At 39.9% G+C, this 27550-nt stretch overlaps 2 protein-coding genes across 2 annotated transcripts; one reads left to right on the top strand and one right to left on the bottom strand.

The window, feature by feature from the left end:
• Positions 1-446: 446 nt before the first annotated feature.
• On the bottom strand, positions 447-3452 carry fmoda (fibromodulin a). The gene is made up of 5 exons (XM_085354001.1): positions 3090-3452; positions 1475-1597; positions 1235-1375; positions 884-1151; positions 447-598 (listed from the first exon to the last, which is right to left on the bottom strand). The coding sequence occupies exons 1-5, from the start codon at positions 3450-3452 to the stop codon at positions 447-449; spliced, it is 1047 nt and encodes a 348-aa protein (XP_085210127.1).
• Positions 3453-15615: 12163 nt separating this feature from the next.
• LOC146632042 (lumican) lies at positions 15616-18214 on the top strand. Its single transcript, XM_085354000.1, has 4 exons — positions 15616-15939; positions 16093-16417; positions 16705-17022; positions 18063-18214. The coding sequence occupies exons 1-4, from the start codon at positions 15628-15630 to the stop codon at positions 18212-18214; spliced, it is 1107 nt and encodes a 368-aa protein (XP_085210126.1). The 5' UTR covers positions 15616-15627.
• The last annotated feature ends 9336 nt before the right edge of the window (positions 18215-27550 follow it).

Genomic DNA, 27550 nt, shown 5'->3' with positions numbered 1-27550 from the left:
TAAAAATGCTACGTCCACATGAACAAAATCAACTTTTTGAGATTTCCCTTCATGGATGATTGCGCATGCATTAAGACACGTGGAGGAAGAATCATTACAGCACAGTATGCTGTAAATAGGATGAAGGTCAGAGAACCATTCCTGAATTTCATTCAGGTTCTGTTGTTTTTTTGTGATTAAAGGCTCATTTATGGTGTTTTATCCTTGTAAATCTGAAATTTCAATACACGAGAAAAAACAGGCTTTCATTCTTTCTTTCTTTCTTTCTTAACTGGAGGAATTTCTAGTAAAGCTCACAGTGATGCTCTCTGCAATCACTAATAACTAACTCACTACCTGCTGTAGATATCAACTTATATCTGCTGTAACCTGTTTTTTTTTTTTTAAAATAGTCCTGCTGTAGGTGCATGTGGTGAACTGAGCCACAGACTGCGTTGTGCACATGCTTAGATCTCAATGTCGAGAACCTGGCGCAGACAATGGCTCACGTCGGTGGGGATGTCCACAAGACTGAGCTCGTTTCCATCCAGTCGCACCATTAAGAGTCTGGAGAAATTTGTCACATCCACAACACTGCAGAAGCTACCCACAGTAAACTCTACAGGCAAGAGAAAGAGTGGAGACAGCGATGAGTTCACTTTCATGCAAAACTGTAAAATGGCAGTATAACTGTATAAATCACCCCAGGAAAAGACATGTCCAACATCTCATTTCTCAAAATCCAGCAAACAACTTTTTGTTCTCGTTTAATCTAAGTGGCAGTACATATACGATCATGAACTTTCTTATTACGAAATCAACAAAACTGGCTTAAAGGTAGAAAACTGCATGGTAATGTAGAGCATGACGATTAAAAAAATGATTTCTTCAAAGAAACTCTCACCTTTGATCTGATTGGCTTGCAGGTAAAGGTATTGCAGCGTGGTGCTAACTGAAGGAATTCTCTCCAGTTTGTTGAAGCTCAGGTCCAGCTCCACCAGCCCAGACACGTTAAACGTGTTAGCGGGGATGCCTTTATTTGTTAGCAGGTTATGCGACATCCTAAAATACTGTAGCTGAGAGAAGAGGCTCAGGAATCCCTCAGGTATAGAGTCGATGGCATTGTACTCCAGGTAGAGCTGATGCAGGTATGCAGGGAGCGGAGCTGGGACCTGGGACAGTGACACAACATCTCTGAACGAGATTACCTTGGTTGCTTAATAATGCATTTAGAAAAAAACAGATAAACAATTACCTTTGTCAACTTGTTGCTACTGAGGTCAAGCAGTGTGAGGGAGTTCAGCCCCTTCAGTGATGAGCCCACCTCTGAGAGAGCATTATCATGAAGGTACAGGATAGTGAGGTTATCCATTCCCTCTAGGTCTGCAGGTGACACCTAGGTAAAAGTGGCAATAGCCGTAAAGCATATCGTAATGTCTCAACTGATGTTGGACTAAAACAGGAGGGCTGTGAATGTGAATTTTTGAAGATTTACCTTCTCAATCATGTTGTTATCCATTCTCAGGTCTCTCAGGCAGAGGGGAAGGTTTGAAGGAATGCTGGTCAAATTATTGTATTGTAGATATAAACGCTCAAGTTCCCCCAGCTTCACAAATGCCTGCAAAATGATCAAGATGAGCAGGTATAAAACCCAAAAAGAAAAATCATCCTAAATTATGTGGTGGTTTTACAATAAAAATGATGAAAGGGGCCTTTTCAGAGCACAGATGCATTATTGCCGGTTGTGATATTGAAATGATATTACACTACATCTTTTTATGTGTTTGCAAACGACCGGCTAAGTTTCAACTAGCATTCAAACTGATGGTTACAGTGCGTGAATGTGCGTGATGTGTTTTTCAGTGTGTTTCACTGGAGAAAGAGACTTTATGCTGAGGGTTGTAGACCACAAGGTTTGTGGCTCTGATGTAGCAAGCTGCTGTCTGGTTTAGTGTGAGCATGTGCTCTGCTGATCACACTGCTTTACCCATACATGTTTCAAATTATAACAAGTTTATTATATGATGACAGAAAACTAACCACAATATTTATTCATGTTTTTTCCCCCTTTTGGTTTCTTCTTTTCTTTAAAAAAACAGATAACACAGGAAATTAACTTGAGGATTAAGAACAGACAGCAATGGAGCAATTGGAGGTGGGGTGCCCCCGGCCTCTCGGCCTGGGGCTCGGTCACTCAGGCGCAGCTGGGGGCCGGCGGAGCTCACGGGCGCGTCACTGCAACTCCCCCTGACTTCTGCTCCGCGGCTGCTGGGCGAGCCCTCATCTGGGACTCTCCTCAGCTCTTACTGGAATAGTGGCGCGGCTGCCCCTCTGTTGGTCTTCCATGGTCTCTTGTGTTCTGGGGGCCTCTGGATGTCTAGAGTTTTGATCTCCTCCATACCCGCTTCACACCCTGGAGGACGGGGCTGTGGCCCCCCCACACTCCCTAGCAGATCATTACATGGAGAAACCTTTGGAATGCAAGCATGCTGATCCACACAGGTATGCACACATGGGTATTCACAGACGCGGACTAAAGCTTTCTTGGCTGCTACCTCAAAGCACATTGTGCGCTGTCTATCTTGCGTGCTGCACAATATCGTTTATTATTTAGTAAATATTGATATCTATGGCTAGCTAGTTTATTGTGATGGTGCTTTGTTTTCTCTATTATTATGTTGCTCTTTGTGGTTTGCTGTCTCCTCTGTTTGTTTTTTTTGTTTGTTTTTTTTTTTTTCTCCATACAGGTGACCCAGGAGTTCTTTTTTTTTTTTTTTCTCTCTCTCTCCTCCCCCCCCTTCTCACCGTCTCTTCTCCCCTTTGGTTTTCTTTCTTTCTCTCCCCCTCTTTCTCTCATTCATTCCCCCTGTCCTATTTATTAAAAAAAAAAAAAAAAAAAAAAAAAATGACAAAGGATGAACTGAAGCTCTGCCATCACGTAATGTCGCATACTGCTGTTTCTGATGTCATTTATAAAAAGAAAAAAAAAAAAAAAAAAAAGAACAGACAGCAATAAAAGAAAACCGACTCGGGCTGTTAGACACCTGTCAGCCATTGTACCGCTATTTATAGTGATGTGTGTCTGGATGTGCCTATGACTACGTGTTTACCTTCTTGCCAATTGATTCAGATGTCAGCTGGTTGAAATGCAACATAAGCCACACCAGATTGGTTGCATTGCTTAGAGCCGAGTCAGGCAAAGATGTGATGGCATTGTGTTGAAGATACAAGTATTTGATATGGGAGGGAATCGGTGGCACGGTGGTAAGGCCTCGCCCATTACAGTACATAGCAACGGGGAAGGAAGAGGGGCAGTCACACTCGTCAGGACACGCCGACACACTGTATGCTCTGTCTGCATACTGGGAGCCATAAAAGTATCCTTGGCTCTGCCAGTAATTTGTCCAGGAGTTCCATCCATGGCAGAGAACGAGGGGAATCAGGGCAGACAAAAGGAAAATCACCTGACGCATGATGGAAGGAAGTCACTCAAATCTTAACTGTAATGTAACACAGGGAGAACAGAGGGACATACAGTGGTATTAAAAAGGCCAAAAAATAGAAAAAGTTATTCACAATCACCAAAATGTTCGAGATTTATAATCTTACAGATGTTTTAGAACGTTTTGAAATGCTCAAACATGTGAAATTTGACATTTAAAAGAACAAAAAAATCTTTCAGAAGTATAACTGCCAACTTTAACTAAATCTGTTATTCTTCTGTCCTACTTAGGTTTAAGGTGCAGTGCAGGCATGGACTTCATTTGGAAATATTGCTGCCTGCAGGCAGTCACATTCTTACTGGTCTTAGTCCACAGGGAAACTCAGAAAAGCCTTTCCTGGCTTTCTTAAACCTTCCATGAATGCCAGTTTTGTAATATTCACTCTGTTACCTTAAAAATTAAGGTAAAACATTCAGTGATTATTTTTCCAAAATTATTCTACCCTTACTTCTCATTTAGCCTTGTATAAATCTCAATTTAAAAGAAAACAAAAAGATTTCACACACTTGCATGCACACACAAACACACACACCTACCCGATCAAAGGCACTGGCCCTCTTGTCCCCCGCTCTCTCTCTGAGTGAGTGTGCTCAGGACTGCAGGGTGCTCTGACACACACTGTATGAAAAGTATTTTCTCCCCTCCCTGCTCTCCGTTCCGTCATGCTAGCCCCCTCCACACCCGTCTGTCTGTTCTTGTGCTTTTGATTACTTCCACCCCCTTGTCCAGTTGCCCGCACCCCATTGCATTTGGTCGGGAATGGCCCACAGCCCACTCTGAAGCCTTTTTTCTCCCCCTCCAGTGTGAATGATGTGAGACGCAGTGGCTTTGAGGGATTGTTCCCATCTGCGAGCAGCACATTCAATCCCTCCGTTTCCTCATTTCGAGTGACCCCCTCTCTTTCTTCACAATAAAGGGTAGAAAAATAAAAGTCATACATAAGTGGCAATGATAAAATGATCCAACTTTGGTTCATATGGTGCAAATGCAAATACCTGTGAAAGACTAAAATGAGTAAGAACTTGATATTACATATACTTTAGCTGTAGCACTGCAAAGAAAGTGGAAGTTTTGTTATCGTAGTTTATTGCAGCTACAAACATAAAATCGCAGGTGTGCTGTTAGCAGGTGAGACACTCACCAGCCAACTGTGTAATTTGGAATAATGAAAAGCTGGATAATTGGTTGTGTTTTTTTCTTCTTGCTGCTTTTTTTAGGAGGTCATCATTACAGCTGGAATAACTCAAAGCAAGCATACCTTCATCAGCACACACCTGCGGGGTTTTTTATTGTGATCTGTGTGGGGAAACGATGCAGAGAAAGAAGTACAGCACAGGTCAGTTTTGTTGTAACAGTACACGGTAAAAACCTTGTTACGCCTTGCATGTGATTGTTTTGTTCTTTCGTAGTTGCTTCAGTGTGCTGACAAGTGTTTTTCCTGTGTTGTGTTGTAACGTGTAAGGCGTTGGTTTAAACATTATTAAACATAATAAGATAACCTTAAGACAGAACCTAGATGCCCTTCGACCTACATAAGTTTTGTTTCATTTTTTTTTTACATGGGTGGACCCAACTCTTTCTCGTCTACAACAAGCTTACATCTTGTAAAGGGTTAAATGAAACCATGTGTGACAGTCTCTTTATGTTGTCTGTCTGGTTTCAATGTGGGCCTCTTCCTGCTTCTCTATGTTCTCCAACTCAGCGTCCATAAGAACCAGTGTTTCTACTCATTTTCTGCCCTCTCGACATCTTTTCAATCATTGGTTATTCTGAACTTCTATCTCTTCTTTCTATCCCGCTTTTTCTCTCCTCCTTTGATGTAAGCTTGGAAGATCTATAATTTTTCACTAAAATATTATATTTACACATGGTGATGAAATCTCTGAGCTTTAACTATATGAAGGGAAAGATTTTTTGGAAACACATGAAAATATAAACAGTTAGGTCCAATATTTGTTGGGAGAAAGACAAAATATCTGTAGTTTTGCCTCTGCTCACCACCACACTGGATCGCACAGTCAACGTGCTTTCAGTTTTACTTTGGAGGGTTTTTCAGATGATTTGCATGAAGTTTTTTCTTGCAGCTTGCTTCAGGTCATTATCCATTTGCACTGTGGAGCTCTGTCCAATCAGTTTTGCAGAATTTGACGCAATCTGAGTTGAGAGTATAGCGTTGTATACTTCAAAATTATTCTGCTGCTTATATTAGCAGTCACATGAGCAATAAAAACTAGTGACCCAGTTCCACTGGTAGCTATATCGACGTTATAACGCTGCCTCCGCCATGTTTGACATATAATGTGGTATGATTTGGGTGATGAGCTATTATTTCCTTCTTCAGATTTTTCTCCTTCCATCATTCTGATAATGATCTTAATCATAGTCTCATCTGTCCATAGATTTGTTTGCAGAGCTATCCGGTTGTTCAGTCTGATGTCACTAGCCGTGTCTGGACCTAAACTCCGCTGCAGGTCCATATATCAAACGATCACTATGGCATTACTGAGAGTTGAAACTGTCTAAAGTCTTTCATCTTGAATAAAATGATCAGCGTTCTGCTCTACCAGGTGTAACAATTGAGTTTAACATCCGGGCATCCATGAAAACGAAATTTATGACATTTAACGGAGTTAGAAGTTAGCAGGGAGTTAGCTCGCTAGCTTCTATCTAAATACAATATAGCATGTCCTGACTGCGGGGTTTTGGAAACAAATTAAAAAGTACAGCTCTGTTATCACTTCCAGCATAAATGAAGACAGAAAACTAAAAAGCAGTGACGTTTGTAGGGTTACTGAAGTTGGGCTAGCTGGTATATAATGATGTGCTACGTGACCGCTAGCGACACAGCTATGTTAGCATAATATAAACAAGCTAACTTTTTTTCCCCACTCGATAAAAGTTAACGTGAGTGTTCTCGGTGGTCAGGAACAAATGTAATCGCATGGCAGGATGCTGTAAAAGGACCAAACTTCAGCCAGGAGAACAACTGAGATAATCCATCCATAATACAAGGTTAGTCATTCATATACTGCTGCATGGGCTGGGCTGTAGTTACATCCTAAGGTTTTAAAAACTGAGCTTAAATAAATGATTAGCAGTAATAAAAGCCGAGGGAGGTCAACAGTGATCACTGACTGTTTTAGGAGGTTTTTGAGATCAAATAGAAGAAAATACATAACATTAAACATGTTAACAACACAACCGGATTGGTTGTCCTAAAAGTCGCTAGAAGTCGCTAAATGACGTCATCGCCTAATTTGCATAATTGGTCATGCTAATGTACCTGTAACCTATGTTGTTGGAGAGAGAAATAACCTCGTGGAAGAGACATAAAGTGAGTAAAAAACGTCCTAAATGCATTTAGAGTTTATTTAGAACTACAAATTAAATTTCTTTTAGCAATTATTGTTTTTTTTAATGTCACAATTCCAACCCTGCTCCTTTACCTGGGCTTGGACCGGCAAAAGTGACCCGAAATAGGCACTCTGGTGGAGTTACTTTGTGTGTGTGTTTATAAGTAGTTCTAAACCTTGTGATCCACAAAACAGCATAAGAGTAGAAGAAGAACTGACTGCGTTACAGCACCCGCTGCTTGTTGAGAGTAAAAGCGATACGCGCTTTCACGTCTTTTTTTAGCGACTTTTTTTTAGAGAAAAAGTCGCTAAGGGGTCTGAAAACTCGCTAAATATAGCGACAAAGTCGCTAAGTTGGCAACACTGTGGTGCATGGGCTGGGCTGTAGTTACATCCTAAGGTTTTAAAAACTGAGCTTAAATAAATGATTAGCGGTAATAAAAGCCGAGGGAGGTCAACAGTGATCACTGACTGTTTTAGGAGCTTTTTAACATTAAATAGAAGAAAATACATAACATTAAACATGTTAACAACACAAAAGCCATATTAAACGCAGACTACTTTAGGCCCGGAAGTAGGATTCGTCACGTCATCACTTAACAATCAGATGCCGACTCATTTAGATGTTTTCTAGCAACATATAATCTGGCCTCCGTGTTCATGAGTGGAACCAGTGATTTGTTGTAACGACAGACGTAAATTGACTAAGCAGGCTGTCATGAGAGCGAGCAACCTCCATAAATGCAACAAGTCAAGGAATAAGCTTTGTTTTGTATCACATCTAACATAGCAACTATTGAACAATCTGTACATGTTGTCACATTCAGTCTGACTCTTTTTAAGTCAACATATTTCCCAAAATGATAATTTTGCAATCCATTTATGTAGCTTTTAGAGACTCATCCAGAGTCTGTTGGCTGTTCTTCCTGTAGCCATTGCATCCGACATCTGACAGTAAAAAGCTTTATGAATCAAAAAAAGGGAAGAAAAGGGTGACCAGATGTCCACATTGCATTACATCTAAGCCAAAAGTTTCTTCCCTCTTTCTTTTTTGTCTGCAGGCATCCACAGACAGATGTAGCATTGGCAAAATGTTTAAGCAGTCATATTTGTTCCTGTAAAATGTTTTAGTATTTATTTGATTTTAAATATTTCTCTTAAAACATCTGAGGAGTTGTGTTCAACACCTGTGAAGTGAACCAAGAGACCGATAATTAACAGTCAAACCCTAACATGAGGTTATAAGGTTAATAACTCTTGAAATACTGAAATCTGCTTTTATGAGATTGTTAGGCAGATAAAGTTGTGTGACTTTTGTGTGCATGCATGAGACAAAGATAACCTTTCTGTGCCACGGTGTGACACATTCTCAAGGTTACCAGCAGCTACCCTTGAAAGTGAGGGAAATGACTCAAGGTCTTCAAAGTAAAAGGGTAATCTGGACTTTGAGGAGCAACATGTCCAACCCCCACCCATGTCCCCCCGTCCCCAAACTGGGTCATGAGCGGCACTGAGCTAGAACTTAACCCTTCTAGCGCAGACTGTGAATGCCTGCTAATTTCTTCTTGTGCAAAAAACCAAAGAAATACCAAGAAACCAAAACACTGACAAAGAGATATCAGACAAGCCAAACGCCAGGCAGAAGTAACTGCAAAAATACACACGGACAACACACTAACTTCTTTTATCTCCAGCATGAAGTCAAACAGGAAAAACGCAGTTTGTTTGCAGCACGTTGCTTAAAATGAGCCAAAGTGCTCCGTTACATATGTATGACAGTCAGATGTTCTCCCTGCTGGCTGAGGTAGAGATTCATGCGGCCCTCATAAATTTGCACTAATTTAAAAAAATCCTGTGTTTAATTGATAAGTAAGACGTGATGTTAGGGTTCCTGAAAAAGAAAGTATGGAAGAAGATAATAAAACAGTAGAGACGATAAAAGATTCACTACAGAATTCACTGCTACTTGTGATGCATTTTTTTCTTAAACTGCATAGTTTGCACATCTCTGTGTTTCTCATTTCCTGGACGCTAACCTTAACTTTTACATGCTTCACCTCATCCCTAATGATACACACACTCACACGAGCAGCATTAATAGCTCTTCTCAAGCATCCCTGATCTCCTCACTCCCTGCACTCCACTCCAAATATAGCTGCTTCTAACTTGTCCTCCACACAGTTCCAAATGCTGCATAAAATAATAACTGAAGGAAATTTACACTTAATAAAAATACTCTCAATTTCAAGGTGTTATGGTCTACTTGGACAAAGGGACTCCTTAAGGTAACTTGAACCATGGCACCCTAGGGCACAGGGGCAGCAAAACCATGCAATAGAAAGCAGATGTATACACACACATACACACATATAGATACATGCATGCACACACACTTCCACATAAACCATAAATCACAAACAGATGTTTAAATTTACACCATGTCGGGATCCTCAGCCTTTTCTCATATGGATAAAACGCACAGCTCTTTAAGGAAGTATGTTATAATTACGGGCTTGAGCAAAAATAGAAGAAAAAAAAAGAAGAAAAAGAACCAACAAAAAACATTTAACTTCTTAACATCTTGGCATAATTTTTTTTCAACCAGTGTTAAATCTTTTTGAGTTACACTGAGAACAGAGGCGTTGAATCTGCACTGAACGGTGTCCTGGTGACTCAGCATAGCTGCCTGCATCTTGGACTCCAGCTGCAACATCTGGAGTCCAACACTGTGCTTTGGCCCATAAACCTGCGGGGAAATTGTAACACTAAAAGAAAGAATATGTCTCCAAAAGAAAGTTACATGTCTTATAAGAACAACCAGGAGTTTTTGCCACATCATAATTCATCTGAAGTCTTTGAGTTGGTTATTTTTTTCACATTGCTAATAAATCACATCTTTCAAATAGGCCTATATTTGATTTAGTGGAATTAATGCGGTATGTGTGCTTTTGATATGTGAGGAAAGAGAGCCCTCTAGTGTAAGTGATAGGAAATTTAAGGATGTGTTCAGGAAGCTGTTGAAGACAATCCAAGAGAAAGGTGAGAAAGAGGAAAGCAGAATCACAACTTCCAGCTCAAACTATGCTCTGGTCAGCTGATAACACTTTTAAAATAAACATGTAAAGCAGACAGTGTTAAACAATTGCACAACCTAGGTTAAAAAACATTACGAGTTTAGAATGAAGAAAGTGAAAACGTTCAAAAAACATCAGTCACAGTGTTGTATTGTACATTCAGTCCCCTTGAGACTTACGCAGACATGGTAACGTACATTTACTCACAAACAGGACGGTAGCTGGCAGGGACAAAAGACAATGACTCATTAATGAGGAAATTGAACAAGAGACTCCCAGTGAGTCACACTTCTACGATGACATTATACCTTTTGTCAGTGGTTTCATAAATAATCGTGTAATGATCCTACTGTAAACAACAGACAACTGTTGATCTGACTGTCTCATTGCATCACATCATAAAAAACTGTGATACAGTCTGAATAATAGTGATAGTAACAATAATAATAATCTAGGATTATGATGAATAATGTGTGACATTATTTGTATCTAGTTTAAGAGCACTTCATTAAGCAAGGTGAAATTTCAAAACACTTACTATTTAATCTTATTAAAGCCATTGTCAGTACTTAAAAATACTCACATGAATCCTTAAAATATAATGAGTGTAAATGGAAATGTGAGCATTTCTACTCTTCTAAAAGAAAGGAGATTTAAAAAATATGCTGAACTTGTGTTTTTTTGGGGTTTTTGTTTTTTTTTTTTGGGGGGGGGGGGGGGGGGGGATGTTTGCACTGTGATTACACAGTGTTATTGTCACAGTTTGGAAGGCAGGAAGTGGACCCCAGTGTAGGACTTAGAAGATAAGACTTCGAACTCAGCTTTACTTTACAGCAAAACTCTAGGAGAAAAACACAGGGAGCACGGTGCAAGGAAACACATACCATGTGGAGAAGACACAACAACAAACAGACAGGACTCAGACAATAAATACACACCAGGTAATTAGGAAGATGGGAAACACCAGGGAACACCGCTGGAACTCATTGGGGAAGCAAGACAAGGGAAGCAAAATTACACACATGGCACAAGAGACGGGAGACTAACAAAATAAAACAGGAAATAAATAAACACAGATTCACAGATTCAAAGACTTGACAAGAAGGCACGGGGGACGCTGGAGAAGCATGAAAACTGAAACAAGAGATAGAATACAAACGCAAACACAAAGACACAGAGGAAATGAAAAAATGAAACAGCAAGGGAGACATAGCTGAACGGGGAGACAAAACTGCTTCGACACAGGAAAACAGAAGGACCAGATAGGGCAATATGGGAAGACAAAAGACAAATGCTGATGTCATTGGGACACCAAGGAACACAGAAGGGAACTAACTAGAACCAACCTGCATGTCAAAAGTAACAAAAATGACAAGAACAGAAATCCGAGGAATATACTGAGTCCATAAAGAGCTGCAAACAAGATTTTTAAACTTTAAAACACAGTGAATAAAATTAAAGCCACCACTCAATAGTAAATAAATATCAACATTAACAGGGACAAATAGTGAAACACTAATGACTAGCTAAATATAAAAACAAATTAAAGGCAATAAAGAATAAAGGTGAATATAGGTAGGTGAACATCTGTAATCCACAAAATGTGATCGAAACATTAACAGCAGAAAACTTAGAACCCAGGGTTTTATAATAACGCATTCAAAATCACCTCCTTGTGCACCATTTTCAGCAGGGTTTCTCCTCTGAGGTGTGTCAAAATGTAATCCTTCATCTTGAGTGGAAGTCGTAAGGAGGCAAAACTGATCGTGCTTGTGTGGCTGTGGTCTTTTCAGAGCAGCTGCGTGGCAAACACTTCCGATCATAGATAGTTTCTGCTGAGTGCAGAGTGAACGTGGACGGTCGTATTCCTACCTAGCGTCGTTTCCACTGGTCTTGTCGCTAATTGTAATTTATACTTAATAAAAGCTTACAATGGTGTGACCGGAATGAACACTTAAAATCTGTTACACTTGTCCACACAGTCAAAATAAAGTTTGGATGAGGTGTTTTTGGTTAAAGAACATGTTCTTGTAATTCTCCATGGTTAAAGTGAAATGATCCATCCCCTCTAATACATTTTGAAGCCCACATGAAGGATTGTGATTCTCCCTGGTTTATCCTAGAGGGAGCTCTTTGCATGATGTGATCAGGAGATCATTTTGCCTGCTTCTTCCCCACTGCCTCTTCTTTCTCAGCACAGCAGTAATATATTGCTGGAAAGGAATGTGGGATCGTTTTCTTCTCTTTTGGTCAGCTGTTTTCAAGAAGCTCTTTCCTTCAAACACACACACACACACATTTACACACACACGCGCATAGGCACACACAGAATGGTCTCTTTGGCTCCCCAGGTACTTTGTAGCTTAATTGCCTCTAGACCGATCACATACTGTACCCCCACCACCACACACACACACGCGCACAAGCACACACAAACACTCTCTTTCGAGGAACAATAACATATACAATTTGCATGCTGATCAATTCAAATCCAGTTTCCTCTCATTTCCCCCCTCTTTGTGCTTCTTTAGCGTACCTTCTCAGATCTTTTTGTGCGTCTCTGCAGGCAAACACGTTTCCACTAAATGTACCGTTGTTACTGCGGGCTAATACAAGAGGAATGGAAGAAGTGAGTGTGGGAAGTTTATGAAGGAGGTCTGGTAGCGTTTGAAGCAGAGGAATGTGTCAGACGGGGCATATGCCGCCGGTAGCCTGAAAACATATACACATGCACACATCCCGACACACACTCATTCAAAGATCCCAAGGGTTTCATCACTGAGGATTTAGGACAACCCGTCTCCGTTTGTATCTCCTAAACAAACAGGTAAGTTTGTGGTTAGTTTCTAGTTTACCCCATTTCCTCTTTCTGCATTGAAGGCAAAACTGGAAATGATGAAAATCAGACTGTGTGTTTGTTTAGTTACAGTAAATCTCTTGGCAATGCTGCACTGTAAGACTCTAAGGGTGGAATGCAAATGCAACATTGCAACCATGCAGATCAAGTCAAACTTCCTGATGTTGCAAACATTTCTTACAAATTGCTATCTTATACGGTAACTTGATGTGTAATTGCGCATGCATGTGTAGGTGTGTCTGCATATGTGTGTGTGTGTGTTTGTCCTCTTGTGCACTTTATATGAAGGTAGGAAAATTTGTTCTTCTGTCTCAGATTTAATCAGTTTAAATTCGAAGAAATGTGCAAGCAAAAGCAACAATCTGCACATGTGGTGACTGAAAACCGTGTCACATACTTTTTCATTCATTTTATTCTATTTTAGTTTATTTCATCCTGCAAGAAAAATATTCACACAGACGATTTCAAACAGAAATTTATGTTTAACTTTTGAAGCTTCAGTTGGATAAAAGTAATTCATTTTCACATTGAACATTACTAAACAGTAATCAGAGATTGAAGTGAAGCACATGCTTCACTTGAGTACAAGTACAGATGCATGCATTAAAAAATAATTTTACTCCAGCAGAAGCACTGATTGAGCTTCTTTACTCAAGTAAAATTGAAAAAGTACTGGCTTTGAAATATAATCAAAGTACATGAAAATAGTTGAGGTTGACGATATTTCTGCCAGCTAATTTTTGCGAAGGAAACTGAAGCTCCTGCTGTATAAGGATAATAATAAAATGATATTATTAAATAGGAATTTAAACTTTATTTCAACCTAACTTTTAATTCTAATGAATGTGCTTAAACACTAGCTCTGTTTGCTCTTGCCTTCATTGTAGATGGGTGACTTTGCCTTCATGTGTAAACAGAAAAATGAGTAAAGTCAAGAGTTAAAGTGGGATTCAGTGGGTGTGGGAACCCTAAGCTAAGTTGCAGTGGTGGAACCTGAGAAAACAATCATTTAGAAACAAATCACAATAATTCATGTTGTGATCTCCAGTAGAATTTCCTTGTGTGCAGACTGTGATTAGCTTAGTGTTGCTGCTACTTTTGTGGATTTACACAACCGAGTTCATCAAGATATCAGCAGATGTTTCACAAACTATTGAGGCTGATTTCCAACCCTAGATGCTACAAAACTGATGTAAAGGTGAAAATTAGTGAGTTAATTTCATCAGTTCAATTTACTGTTTACTACCCTTGTTATACCTTAACACTGACCATGAACACCATGGCTGCTCTGCAACACAATGCATCACTAACCAGCGTAGCCTGCACTAAACTGCCCAGTGTGTTCATGCAACTTTTAAATAACACAAAATATAGATCAAATTTGCTGATGTTTGTTGAGTTGATAGAAAAATTACGTTTCAAAATAACTGCCATGTTACTCCATTTATGCTCCTTGATCTTAAGTGAGGCTCATGATACTGAGGTACTGTGATCACAGCATATAAATATCAACACCAGATATGCTGTCTAGATCATTCCGACCCACATTATCCCCCGAATACAGTGCTGTAAAAGATGCATAAATTATGTTGTTTTTTTGTTTTTGTTTTTTCCCCCCATTTCTTCATATGCAATAAGCACCCGTGAAGGATACCAACAGTAGAGATATTTCTGTTACAAACGAAATAAAAGTAAAAAGGTGTCAGAAAAACAAATATTCCAGTAAAACACAGATACCTAAATTCTTAAGTACGTGAACAAGTATTGGTATTTCATTCATTCCATGTCCAAGTCTTTTTAAAGAAACACTCAGGAGGTTTACACTCACACACTTCTATTAATTTGGTGAATTTAAGAGAGACAGATAGAACAAGATTAAACATGAACTGTCACACCAGTGGCTCCTTGAGGCTCTTCATAAAAACAGTGCAGTTTAGGAAGTAACGTTCACATCACATCCCGATTTGACCTTGCAATAGTTGGAGAACTTCCAAAAATCTCAAGAGCTACATGTCAGACTTAGTATGTGAAATGCTAAAGTTCATGACTGCAAAATTAAAAAACAAAAAAAACACTGAACAAGGTTTCTTTGGAAGGGATTTATGCAACAATGTCATTTTGGCAGACAGCACCAACGTGTAGATGTTTAGCCATAAAGTCCACCACTGCATTCAGCAAAAACCAGACACAAAATATCAGCACAAACACCTCATGAAGGGTTTATGATGTGGACTTGTTTTGCAACCACAGGGATTGGGCACCTAGCAAACATGAGACCATCTGTCCGACAGCTAAGGCCTGGCCCAAATTGGGTCATTTAACAGGATGATGATCCAAAGCACACCAGCAAATCTACAACAGAACACCCAAAATAGAAAAGAACCAAAGTGTTGCAATGGTGCAGTAAAAGTCCAGACCTCAGCTTGAAATGCTGCGGCAGGACCTCACAAGAGCTCCGCATAAATTAATGCATGCAAATCTTAGTGAACTGAAGCAACACTGTAAACAACACTGTGAGAGACTCATGAGGTCATACAGAAAATGCTACTGATTCATGGAGTGTGCTCAGTTTTTCAGATTACTGCATAGAGTCCTTTGAAAACTTTCTTTTTCACATGATTGTGAAAAAAAAAGATGCTTTGGAGCTTATATAGTTGAAGCTCCTCCTCCTATAATCTATGATGGAGCTCTTATGCCTGGCAGACCATTCAAAATTAACACTTACAGGTTTGGCTTATGGACATATTGTTCCTTTCTAAGCAGTCGTACAGATCATGACTTGTAAAACTACTTGTCAAATCTATGATGGTGTTCAGGTTTTTCTTAATGTTTCATTTACAGCATCACACATCCCCCCAGCCATGTCCATGGCTCTTTTGTGCTCTGGCCTCCTGTTTCTGTTGAGTGGTTTTCAGTCTGCTTCAGGCACATTTGTAGCTGATATGGACTATGGAGGCGTTCCTCTGTGGATTAACCGCCTGCTAGGTGAGCCCAGTGTGCTGAGTCTGCAGGGGCGAATGGATCCAGCCTGGTTCCGGGCTAATAATCCGCAGCTCTGCCCTGAAGAGTGTGACTGCCCCATCCAGTGGCCCACAGCACTCTATTGTGACCAGAGAGCTTTAGCACACATCCCTGACAGCCTGCCCGACAGAACTCAATACCTGTTTCTACAGGTAGGACAAACACTGTGTGCATGTGTTATCTTAAAGTGGTCTAGTGGAAACCAACTGAGGTTTCTCCTCAGTTTCCACTACAATATATTCTATATGCTTTTCATCAGTATTAAATGACAAAATTCCTCAGGTAGTGAATTGCATTCTTATCAGGGCAACAACATCTCAACCCTGTCCTCTTCCGTGCTGGCCAACGTTACTGGGCTTCGATGGCTCATTCTGGACAACAACCAACTGGAGAGCGACAACCTGACGCAGGACTCTTTGCAGAGCCAGACCCAGCTGTGGTACTTCTTTGCTAACCACAACCACCTGAGTTCAGTGCCCAGCGCTTTACCAGCTGGACTCAAACAGCTGCGACTGGCCTACAACCAAATCAGCAGCATCAACCCAGAAGCTTTCCAGAACTTGCATAGCCTAACACTGCTGCTGCTGCAGGGAAACAGACTGAATACCATCACAGAGGGAGACCTCAGAGGTAGCGTAATGTGTCATTTCCTTTTGTTTGTTCATGCACAATTTACTTTAAACACGTATGGCTGGAAAATAAGAGAGAGCTCAGCCTGATACTGCTGACAAAAAAACAAACAGAAAAACAACTCGGTAATTAAAAGAAATTGTATTGTACCTAAACACTGCCAGGAAAGATAAGAATATTTTTACGTGTTCATCTCACTAGGAAATGTTTTGTCCTAAAATCTATTTTAGCATCGGTGTTATGTTTTGCATGTTTGTGTGTGTGTGTGCATCACTTCTGTCATGTAGGTCTGGTCAGTCTGAACCTGTTGGACCTCAGCGGGAATTCATTTTCAACCATTCCCAGGCACTTACCTTCCTCCGTTGAGCAGCTCTATCTGTCAAACAACTCTCTCACTGGACTGGATGTGGACAGTTTTGAGGGATTTCTCAACCTTAAGTATCTACGCCTAAGTCACTGTGGCCTGCAGAACCGTGAGGTCCACTCGCAGGTCTTTAACCACTCCAGCTTGGTGGAGCTGGACCTTTCATATAACAAACTCACTGCTATTCCCACAGTCCCCACCACCCTCCAGTACCTCTACCTGGAGGCCAATAAAATACAAGGTGAGGACTATACGTTCAGCAAAGCATGCACAGACATTGTAGAGGTGTTACTGACTTCACGTCTCCTAATATTTCATACATGTTACCATTCAACAACACAAAGCCCTGCTGTAATAGAGAAGAAATGTGGAAAGCTTTCACAGCCCATCCCGTTTAAAAATGGGCGGCTCTCCTTGCTGTATGCAGACATGGGAGGGGCTGGGTTTGGATGGTGAGGCAAGTATGAAGGCAGAGGGACAGAAGGAGAGACAAGGAAAGAAAAGGAGAGAAAGGAGGGTGGAGGTAAGAATAGACAAGGGGATATTAATTGGTTAGACGTGTGGAAAGTGGAGCTAGTGAAAAACAAGTGAAGGGAGTGCTATGGCAACATCTGTGATGGATTCGAAGGTAAGAGTGCCAGATGAGCCAGAAGCACATGCTGTTCCCCTCTTCAGTCTCCGCTTTCCTCTCTCTCCGTCTGCTCCCCATCAGTTTGATTTTTTTGACTTTTCAGCCAAAACCTGACTCACATGACCATTTAGTGGCAGAGAACTGGCACGCAGTTTTGGTTTAGCCGTTCAAGTTTGCTCTCATTTCTGAATGTGTGATGCAGCAGACAGTGGGGCTGTGTACCAGCGAGACAGACAGACAGCAAAATACTTCCACAATAACATACACCTCATCGTCTAGCAAGCAGCCTGACTGCTACTGCAGTCTTTGGCTGCCAAAGCGCACGCTCTGGCCTGAAAGACTTTTTACTACTGAAATGGCTCAGAGAAATATGAAGAGGGTGTTGTGGTTTCCTCTGTCTACATCTTTACTGCAGCACCTGTAAGATGGTAAATGCAGACTCTATGGGAAGAGGACGGATTTCTGCAGATTGCACAGTTCAACTTTGATCTCTGAACGTGCCAAACACGTGGCACATGATGTGAAACTAGAGCTCTCCAGACTGGCTTGGTACCTATAATGTCTTGGCAAGACAGCATTAATCACATGGTTGTGACTCTGGTGAATAGAGATTATGAAAATAAAAATACCTTTCTGTCTGTTCACCACAGAGTTCAATGTGACCAGTTTCTGCAGAGAGGTGGGACCTCAGTCTTACTCCAAGATGAAGTTTCTACGATTGGATGGAAACAAAATATCCTACCATCAGCTGCCTCCTGACTGGGTGTTCTGCCTGCGAGTGCTTCAACGCATTTACGTCTGACTCTACTTTTTGAACACAAAACCAACACAGGGGTGCTCTATGTAACTGTCAACCCATCAAACCTCCAACCACGACTCAGCATTTCAATATCCATAATGTGAACTCTAACAGCCCAGCTTTAAAGCTTAAAACCAGAGAAGAGTCTGATTATGTGTTCAAATATGTAGATACGCAGCCAGGTGGTGGTGGTTAGAGGAAAACTGAGCTTCAAAAGATAGCAAAGCTTGAACTTAACCCTAAACCAGTGTTATTTATTGGTAATGACAGAGGTTCTGATCAAACCCTTTCTTATACTGCCACTGCAGCCTCGTGGCTTTCTCTCTTTTCCAAGTTCTGAATCATCAGGTTTTAAACATCTGTTTGTTATTAGTGAATAGGAACAGTGACAACCCATCTCATTTTTGAGTTTACTGAACGATGTGCTCTGGTTAAACTGAGCTGCCCTTGGGCAAAGGAAGCACGTATGAATGGCAAAATTCAGTAGCTTTCCCAGGAGCGGATCTGACTAAGCTAGCTGCACCCTGTTTAACAGCCACACCACACCATGTGGAGCTGGGTGGAAAATGAACATGAAGCATGCTTTGACTTTGTAAACCTCTTTATTGTTAGATTCTTTAAATCTCAAGTCAACAACTGATTTCCATGATAAATAAAATAAAAAAATATATACATATACATATACATCACATGCGTACCTGTCTTTTTTTCAAATATACAAGCAAAAAATAAAAACTCAGTATGTATAAAATTTGTGATTTAATTTTTATGCAGCTACATCATGTCAGCAATGTAATAACTACAAACTGTCTATTTAAACTTTTCAATCTCCCCACAGTGATGTCAGACCTAATAAAGCCTAATGAGGAAAACACAGAATACAAATGCAGTGAAGACCACAGTCCTTGGGCTGTTTCTCGATACCTCGAAAGTACTTATTGCAATTAGACTGCCACTTGTGCACAACATTTCTGCACTCTGTTGTCATTTCCCTGTTTATTATGCGTCTAATCAGCTGATCAGAGCTGGTGGTGGTGAATAACCTTGACTGGCATAGATTTCAGTGAGGCGAAAGAAAAGATGTAAAGATGCCGATAGGTGTAAAACTAGTGTCTCGAGGCAGCTGGTGTTCTATTTGCACTGACAAAGTGGGTGCAATAATACTTTTCATTTTCTAGTTCTGTCACAGACTGCAGTGAATACTGAGAACTGTGTGGGAGTTACATTTGTAAAGATAAACACAAGGCCATCGACTCAAATCAGCACTGAATGTATGTATAATTGCGATTTTGGTATTTCCCCAGTGAATTATATACTGCTGACTATTATCAAATATTAATACAACTATTACTAATAATCTAAGATAAAGGAAAAGTATTTTCTAATAAGAGTCAGGTAGAACTCTCATAATCGTAATTTCCCTCATTTTCCAATCATTGTGACACAGATCATTTCTGAGATAGGTGCGTCATCAGTTTAAGAAAATTCAATTTAATTCAGTAAAATAAGCGGGAAAGATTCGCTTAGCATAAGCAAAGATTTGAAAACCTGAACTAGATTTGACCAAAAAACAAAAACAGCACACGACATGATTTCTTTAAGCGAATAAAATGAACATTTAATCATTATTAAAGTTTATAATACTTAAATACAGATACTCAGAACTTTAAAAACAGTACTTGGGTTTTTCTTTTTCTCACTAAATCCACTACCATATTTTCCCAGTGATGCAATTTCTTCCAAACGCTGCATGTTTTTGATGGTCTGAACATACTTGTCCAATGTCTGGACCCACTTTTACCAGAGTCAGGAGTCACTCACACAGACTTCCTTTGAGGGATGAGCATCAACCATAAAAGAGTGTACAAATTTGTTCCAGTGACAACCAGCCGGCAGTCTGCTGGCTACGTATGAAGTCATGGTGGAAGGAGACAAAGTGAAGCAAAAAGCTTGCTGGTTCTGTGTTGCTGTTGAGGGACTGTAAACACAATACAAAACCACATCATGCTGTCTTAAAGTAACAGTTTAACATTTTCAGAAACGTGCTTGATCACCTCCTTATTTTGAGTAACAGTCTTTTCAGAGCTGTGCTAATAGTCTCCACTTGTTTCCCTTGTTTTTGCTTCGTAGTTCATCAACATATTTAAAGGGACATCAGTCCTCTCATCGTTCTGTTATAAAAAATCAAAGCTTTATTTCCCCAAATTTCCACATATATACTGTTAACATAGGAGGAGGTCAAATAATCTTATCTTCTGTGAAACTTTAAAGATGTCAGCAGTTCTACAATCAGCAGAAAATATATTGATCTTTTTACCTCTTTTTGTTGTCACAAAAGTTGGGTTTAAACATGTAGGACTTGCTATGGCCATACCTGACCCATCCATCTAGCCCAATCTCCTCCCTGTGTAAACATGGTGGCTCTGTGATAAGATAACCTTAGATTCACCTTTGGAAATAAAGCATTATAATTATAATATGAATAATACAGTTCACTGTATTTACAGGTCTTAACTTGAAAGGCAGTCAGAGAGAGCACACCATCACTGAACCCAATAATCGACTGTTTTCTGACATATTCCTTCATACCGCAAAAATGGTGGGTGATATAAAGAGTTTTTAAGATGTGGTTCTGAGTCTGTGTATCAAAGCTGATTTTGATAGAGATCTTGGTGACGTATCACCTAACTTCATATCTGGCAGCTATGATTAGCTATGACGAATTTGCTAATGTGCTAATAATAAAGAGTGGAAAATCAGTGTATTGTTAAATATCTTTTTTATGCAATCACTGTGCGTGATTAGAGTGCCTAATGCACTGACAACAGGAATTAAAGGCTTCCTCTTTTGCCCACGCTCCACCTCTCCCTTAACTTCTTGCTTGTAACCTGACAAAATGGTATTGTACATACTGCAACCTCCTTGGCAGATGTAATAACATGGTTGCACTAATGACCTATGGAGAGCGACTGCGGTAATAATCTTTACTTTTTTTAGCTTATTTTTTCTGTAAATCACTCGCCCTCCCACACTTAAACCAGACCTCTAATGTATTCCTCATTTTCCGAACCATGAAGCATGATGATCATAAATAAGCCACGTATTTATTGGAAGAAACTGCAATTTAAGGGGAACCACATTTAAAATATGGTGCATATTTTGTTAGAGTGAGCCATTTATAGTGTCTCTAAACTAACACCTGCACCTTCTTAGATGCAGGTGTTGGTTTGTGAGATTGCCAGATACAGAAGAGCTCACTGTGGAGCCAGATGACACGAGTTAACGCCCTAAAGGCTGCTTGAAACACCACTGAGAGAAGAATCAGCGACTGAAGGTGCTGTTGTTGGTGCACTGACTGCAAGTCACTGACGTGGCAAATGTCCTTCACTGCAAAATAATGTGTAATTTTTGCCTTTTCTACTTCCAGACTCACAGATTTGCTCAAAAGATGACCTAAACAAAGTGGAAAGATTGCATAATGGATCTGGAAAAATACAAAAGCAGCTCTGTGTATTCATTTTTTTCGGTTTCATGTTTGAATAAGTATTAAATTTTGTAAAGAGACTGAAAGCTCATGTTTGTTTAGACTTTATTCATAGTCAGGAGTATTATCTTTACAGCAGAACAAAACTCTGGCTGGTGAAATCGTTAAGGCTCTCACCATTCCTCTCCTCTGAACTAAACTGTGCCTTGGAAACCACCAGTCAAAACAATCTGCTATGAAGTTCCCTGTGGTGTCATAACAGCAACATAAAGAACTGCAGAGCTCAGGACGCTTCACATATCACATCCCCCTGCCCGCAAAACTGTCCCGTCAGGTGTTGGAAAAACTCGCCTCTTTGAATCTCCGATTGAATTCACTGCCGTCAATGATCTGTTTTACCATCGCAAATATTTCTGGATGGTTCCCAGCTGCTTCCTGATCTGTTCTCCTTCTTGATTTTGAGCTGCTAAGAAAAATATGTTAATGTAGGAACAGACTCCGAAGCCTTGGAGCAAGATTTCTCAAAGTGCTACAGAGTTTTATGACATTGTTTGTGTTGATTTTATAGTCACAGATTTTTCTGTATTAGTTCATTGTCACTGGCTCTAACCCATATTACACCACGTTCTCAGTGCCAAACAACAGAGAGACAGATGACAACTGAACACCGGAAATAGTTGAGAAATTAGCACCAAAAACGCACACTTCTCCCTCCCGTATTTGGCCGAGGAGAGTGAATATTGAACTTGAGTCATCGGACTCCACAGTCAAAAACTCAAATAAATGACAGCGTTGCATCAAGTGTGCAGGAAGTGTAATAACGGGGCTTTTTGCTAATGTGTGAACAATGTGGAAACTAATGTTATCTCTTATTGTTATTTGTTGTTGCGGTGAAACTGTGGGTAGAAATGGCAATGCATTAGCGCAGGATGTTGTCTTGCTTCTTCAGATAATATTTAAACACTTGCTGTGTTGTAGCTGACAGCTCAGACCACAGTTCATTGCACGCGATTGCTATTATGGTTAACTGAAACTAAACTAAAAATAAGATTAGATAGATAGATATGAAATACCATTTTAGCTAAATTTTGAAAATGCAAAACGCTTAAACTACTTAAACAAATCAATAAAAATGTCTCACTGATGAAGGTTTCATGGACGTCTCTTGCAAACAGAGTCATCTGCTTTTGAAAAAGTTCAGTGTTTTTATTGTAATACCTGTACTGAGTTTCAAAAATATTGCCTCTGGCATATGCCCTCCATACAATAATAAATAAAAAGACTAAAACGAATGCTGATAGTAATAAAAAAAATTAACTAAAACTAAACATTTTACAACAATAAAAATGAAAGTAAAAGAAGAAAATCCATTCTGGAATCTGAAACTAAACTGAATTAAAAAAAAAAAAAGAAATAAAAATATAAACTAATTAGAAAGTACCTCTGTTGAAGTTATACTTTTTTTTGTCAAACTGATGAAAATGAGGTAAAAGCTCCTCCTGTGGCTGTGTCCACATCTACAAGAGAATGAGGAAAGAAGAGAAGCTATGGGTTATTTAAATGCCAGTTTAACATAGCTGACTAAGTTATAGTGCCATGCCACGGTGCATTCAGAAAGCAGCACATCAGTAAGGTTAAATACTCACTGGGCCATTAGTTCTGGCTTATGAATGACTTTCCAGTTCATCTGAAAGATCTTGGGGTAAGTTACAAATCCTGTCACATGTTCTTCTACTTGTTTCACAGCTCTTCCCTGTTTGTCTTGTCTTAACAGTGAGGGGATGCTTTGGAGAAGTGAATTAACCCCATATTTAATCGGAAAAAGCCAGAGATTGGTGGCAATGAATTAACCGGATTGTTGCCAAAATATCAGCATCTCTGTCTTTAATTATCTTCAAGGTAAAAGACTGGCTGACTTGTGTGTCCATAGCTGCGCTGCAGGTTGTGTGTGAAGTACTTGCAGGATAGTGAATTGGGTAATTGTGTCTCTGCCCACAATTCCCCCATAAAGCCACTTTTCCTTAAATCTGTATTAAACAGTTAAGGAAAAATTATGAATGTGCTCATGTGCCAGCCCCCTATAGTGACTAATAGAGTAATTATATATAAAGCTGATGGGAACCGCCCAGCTGTGTGAAGAGTCTGTTGCTAGGCACAGATGGTAGCTTGGAATCCAGTGCAGACTTGCATGGGTCTGGTGGTTTTGGCGAGATGACTGAGGAAGCCGTTAGTTACATTTACAGGCCTGTTTACAAGCAGGACTAAGACCTCCAGCCCTCTCATTACACACAGACACGCACACATAAAACTGCACACAGATGCTGATTGTGCTGTCTTGTCCTTCCTTAAAGGGTCCCTCCTATTGCATATCGCAGTAAGAATTTCTTCTGTTACTTATGGCAGCAATTACTTTTTACTGAGACACTTTCACAAATAGGAATGGCCATAAGCTTACAGTAATGAGCCTCAGCAAAATGGAGGGAAATGCATAATGTTCATAAAGTTTCTGTTAGTGAGCCTGGAAGCTTCAGCCAAAGAAATGAGTAATAGCACATTGCTCGAACAAATGCCAAATTTGCATTTTAGTCTCAGCGTATTTTATTTATTTATTTTGTTTTTAAGATGCTTCAGAAAAATGTGTGCTCTAATGGATTTATTGCATTTATACTGATCAGAGTCCTCAAAGTTGTCATATTACTGAAAGGTATTGTTTATAACTCGGGGTCCTGAGGTTTTCTCACAATCCCTACGCCTGTCTGAGACCCATGTTTGGGCAACTAGTAATGCAGTACAACTCAGATTAAACTTAGCAATTGTGGTTTTCCTGTTTATTTACCTAAATGATACTTTCATTATCGTCTTGACTAAACATTACGGGAGACAGTAGGTGGAATGGGGGTTGAGGTTGCTTTGTCTGAGTGGGTAAAGGTGTTAAATGTGAGGTTTAGGGTCCAGGTTGAATATGATATACGTGTGTTATGTGTGAGCAGAGTTTGAACTCTTATGGGAAGTGTATCAGACATTCCTCATTTAACCTACGCAGCCTCACATGTGAAACACGTGCAACGTACCCAACACAGTAAGGCCATGTGCAAACATGCAGATAGCTCTAGCACCGGTATCACGCTTACACTTCATAAACACTTTTTTAATCTAAATGAATCCATCTGTGATTCAAAATTGGTGTCAAATGCAGACGTTAAGCATGTTCATGCCAGCCCACAAGTTCAAGCAGAGCAAGCGTCCAAGCAATGACAGCTGTGTCAAGCTTTAGATTTCTTAGCATGTTGAGACAGTGTGCATAATGTTAGTCAGTGTGAAGGCTACCGATGCACAATGTCAGGATCGGCTTTCACAGTGTTGTTGCTTTAACGCACGCCAGCTAGAAAGACATAAGCGACACTAACAGCAGCTTGATTAGCTGTCATTTCAGCCTGCTTAGAAACGCTCATTAGTCAGAATATGAGAAACCTGCTTCCATCTATCTCTGTCTCATAAGACAGGCAATTCTTAGTAAGCCTCCACAGTTTACAATCTAAACTGCACGTGTAGGAATGAAAAGCTCTTACTAGAAAGTAGAGTTTTAGTGCTTTAGAGGAAATAAAGTGCTATTAAAATACGCAGTATATGATAGACACTGACATTTAATTATTCGCTAGGTACTTTGTTTCTGTCAAAAAGTGCTGCGATCAATTATGGAGCACTGAAAAAAATTCACATAAAACCAAAACTAAGTGAAAAAGCAGAGATAAGACTGAATAACATGCTTGAACCGCAGCTATGGAACAGTGCTGCTTGTTTTTATGAAAGCTGTCACTGGTTTAGCTGAGGAATTTAAACACCCTCAGCTGTGAATTACACCTGATCAGACCCATGCGTCACAGGGCTAGTACTGTATAGCCACCCTGGCATCACCCACTGGTTTTGTGGAGAATCATTTTGAAACTTCCAATTCAGCAGATCAACCACTACCATCTATACTGTTTGTGTGTGTGTGTGTGTGTGTGTGTGTGTGTGTGTGTGTGTGTGTGTGTGTGTGTGTGTGTGTGCTTAAACTGTACACGGTAAATGGAATTGTTCTTATATAGAGCTTTTCTACTCCACATGAGCACTCAAAGCCTCAGGTCCTGCATACCTCCTTCACACATTTATACATGCACTTTTTTCTATGCTCGATTACACGAGGACACTGCATGTTCACGCTGTAGCCACTTGTCAAGGCAGACGATAAACATTTTGTAGATATTAACAGAGTTAATAGATTAATCAAGACTTCTATATAACCCCGCTTCTCCTTCTACCACAGCCCAAGGGCAAATTTCTGGTATCGAAGTCTCCAAAGATACATCGTATTTTAGAGTAATGCTCAAATATTCAAAGAAGCGACACAAACAAAATATTTTAGTCACATTTAAAGGAAAATATCGCTAACACATGACTTACTGATTCAGAATGGGAGTGAACACTGTGAGTTGAAGTCTGACTATGTTTGATTGAGTGCAACGTGATCTTTGATTTGGAAATCTTAACTGCGCAGGAGGATCCTTTATTTAACGTCATACTTGTGAACCGCTTTTTCTATTAATGTATTATGTACTATGATTCATAGGATAACATAAACCAGATCTGACCTCAATTTTGGGAAATTACTGTGTGACAGCAGCCAAAACATGTCATTTCATGATTTCATATACATTTTGAGATCATGAAATGCTTCATCGGGTGCTTTTGGAACCCAGACTGATGGTGCTCAGAGTGTTTTATTTCACTTTTATCGTGACCATGCAAAATTTGTCCTAACTAGCAATAAAAGACTGAGTTTATCAATAATATAACACGATTTCTTTGTGTGCATTTAGGATCCAGCTGATGAACAGCTGCTGGGACTTTATCCTATAGGGTAGACTGCCACTGCATGCTTTACTGTTAAAGCCCTAAAGGAAGACACTTAGCACAGAGAGTTCAGCGTTTATGACCAAAATCCTTCTTTCATATTTCTATAAACATTACTTTGTTTCAATAACACTGTTTATTTATGAGTAATTAGAAAATAATTTGTGCAATCAGAAAATTATCTAAGAGACGCCAGATTTGTCTTAGCATGAATCCTTTAAAGTCGAACACAGAGACTTCTACAAAACCCCTGTTTTATTATAAACTCTTGCCATTTGCCAAAAAAAAGGCATAAAGCGACTGAGAGCTTTGAAAATAAGAGAGAGGGTGTGGCCTTCAGAGCTTAATATACAAACACGCTCTCCTAAGGGATTTCATATTATCTTGCTGTTGCAGCAAAAAGAAAGTTGTCTGTAAATGTTTGGGAGAATATTAGTATTCCTCTCACTGGACTTCCTCTGGGAACATTTCTGGCTAAAACTAATATGCAACTCCATTAAACCAAATAGTTCAATCATCCAAATCACTCTCTAGATGACAGAACAGACCGTTCTTGGAAAGTTCTCACATTATTACACACACCAAGTCATTTTGGGGCTGAGCCAGCTTCACTCTATCCATTTGCTAAGAAAACAGCTGCTGCAGCATGTGATACCTCTGGTAAGGAGTACTGCTTAAAGATTTCCTACTGTAAAGACAAGGGTCTGGCATTATACACGCCCCTCTTCTCGAACCAGCAGGTTGAATTCAGCTGTGAAAAACTGAGAGCCCTAACATCCATTCACCTCTGTGCAGGCTCTGGCTGTACTTGAACACTGCAAGGCCAAGCAGTTACATTCCACAGGCCATGTGACTCAGTTTCCACATGCAAAACAAAACCACACAGTTTGATCCTCAAAGGCTGCTTAAGCTCTGATACACACAAGAAGAAATGATGCAGATGTATGGTGTCTAAACATGTC

Source organism: Diplotaxodon limnothrissa, linkage group LG5, assembly GCF_057381915.1.
Source record: "Diplotaxodon limnothrissa isolate DT_005_m linkage group LG5, D_limnothrissa_male_GT1.1, whole genome shotgun sequence".
Lineage (NCBI taxonomy): Eukaryota > Metazoa > Chordata > Actinopteri > Cichliformes > Cichlidae > Diplotaxodon > Diplotaxodon limnothrissa.
The sequence above is the reverse complement of the archived record's forward strand: the minus strand, read 5'-3'. Positions and strand labels throughout refer to the sequence as shown.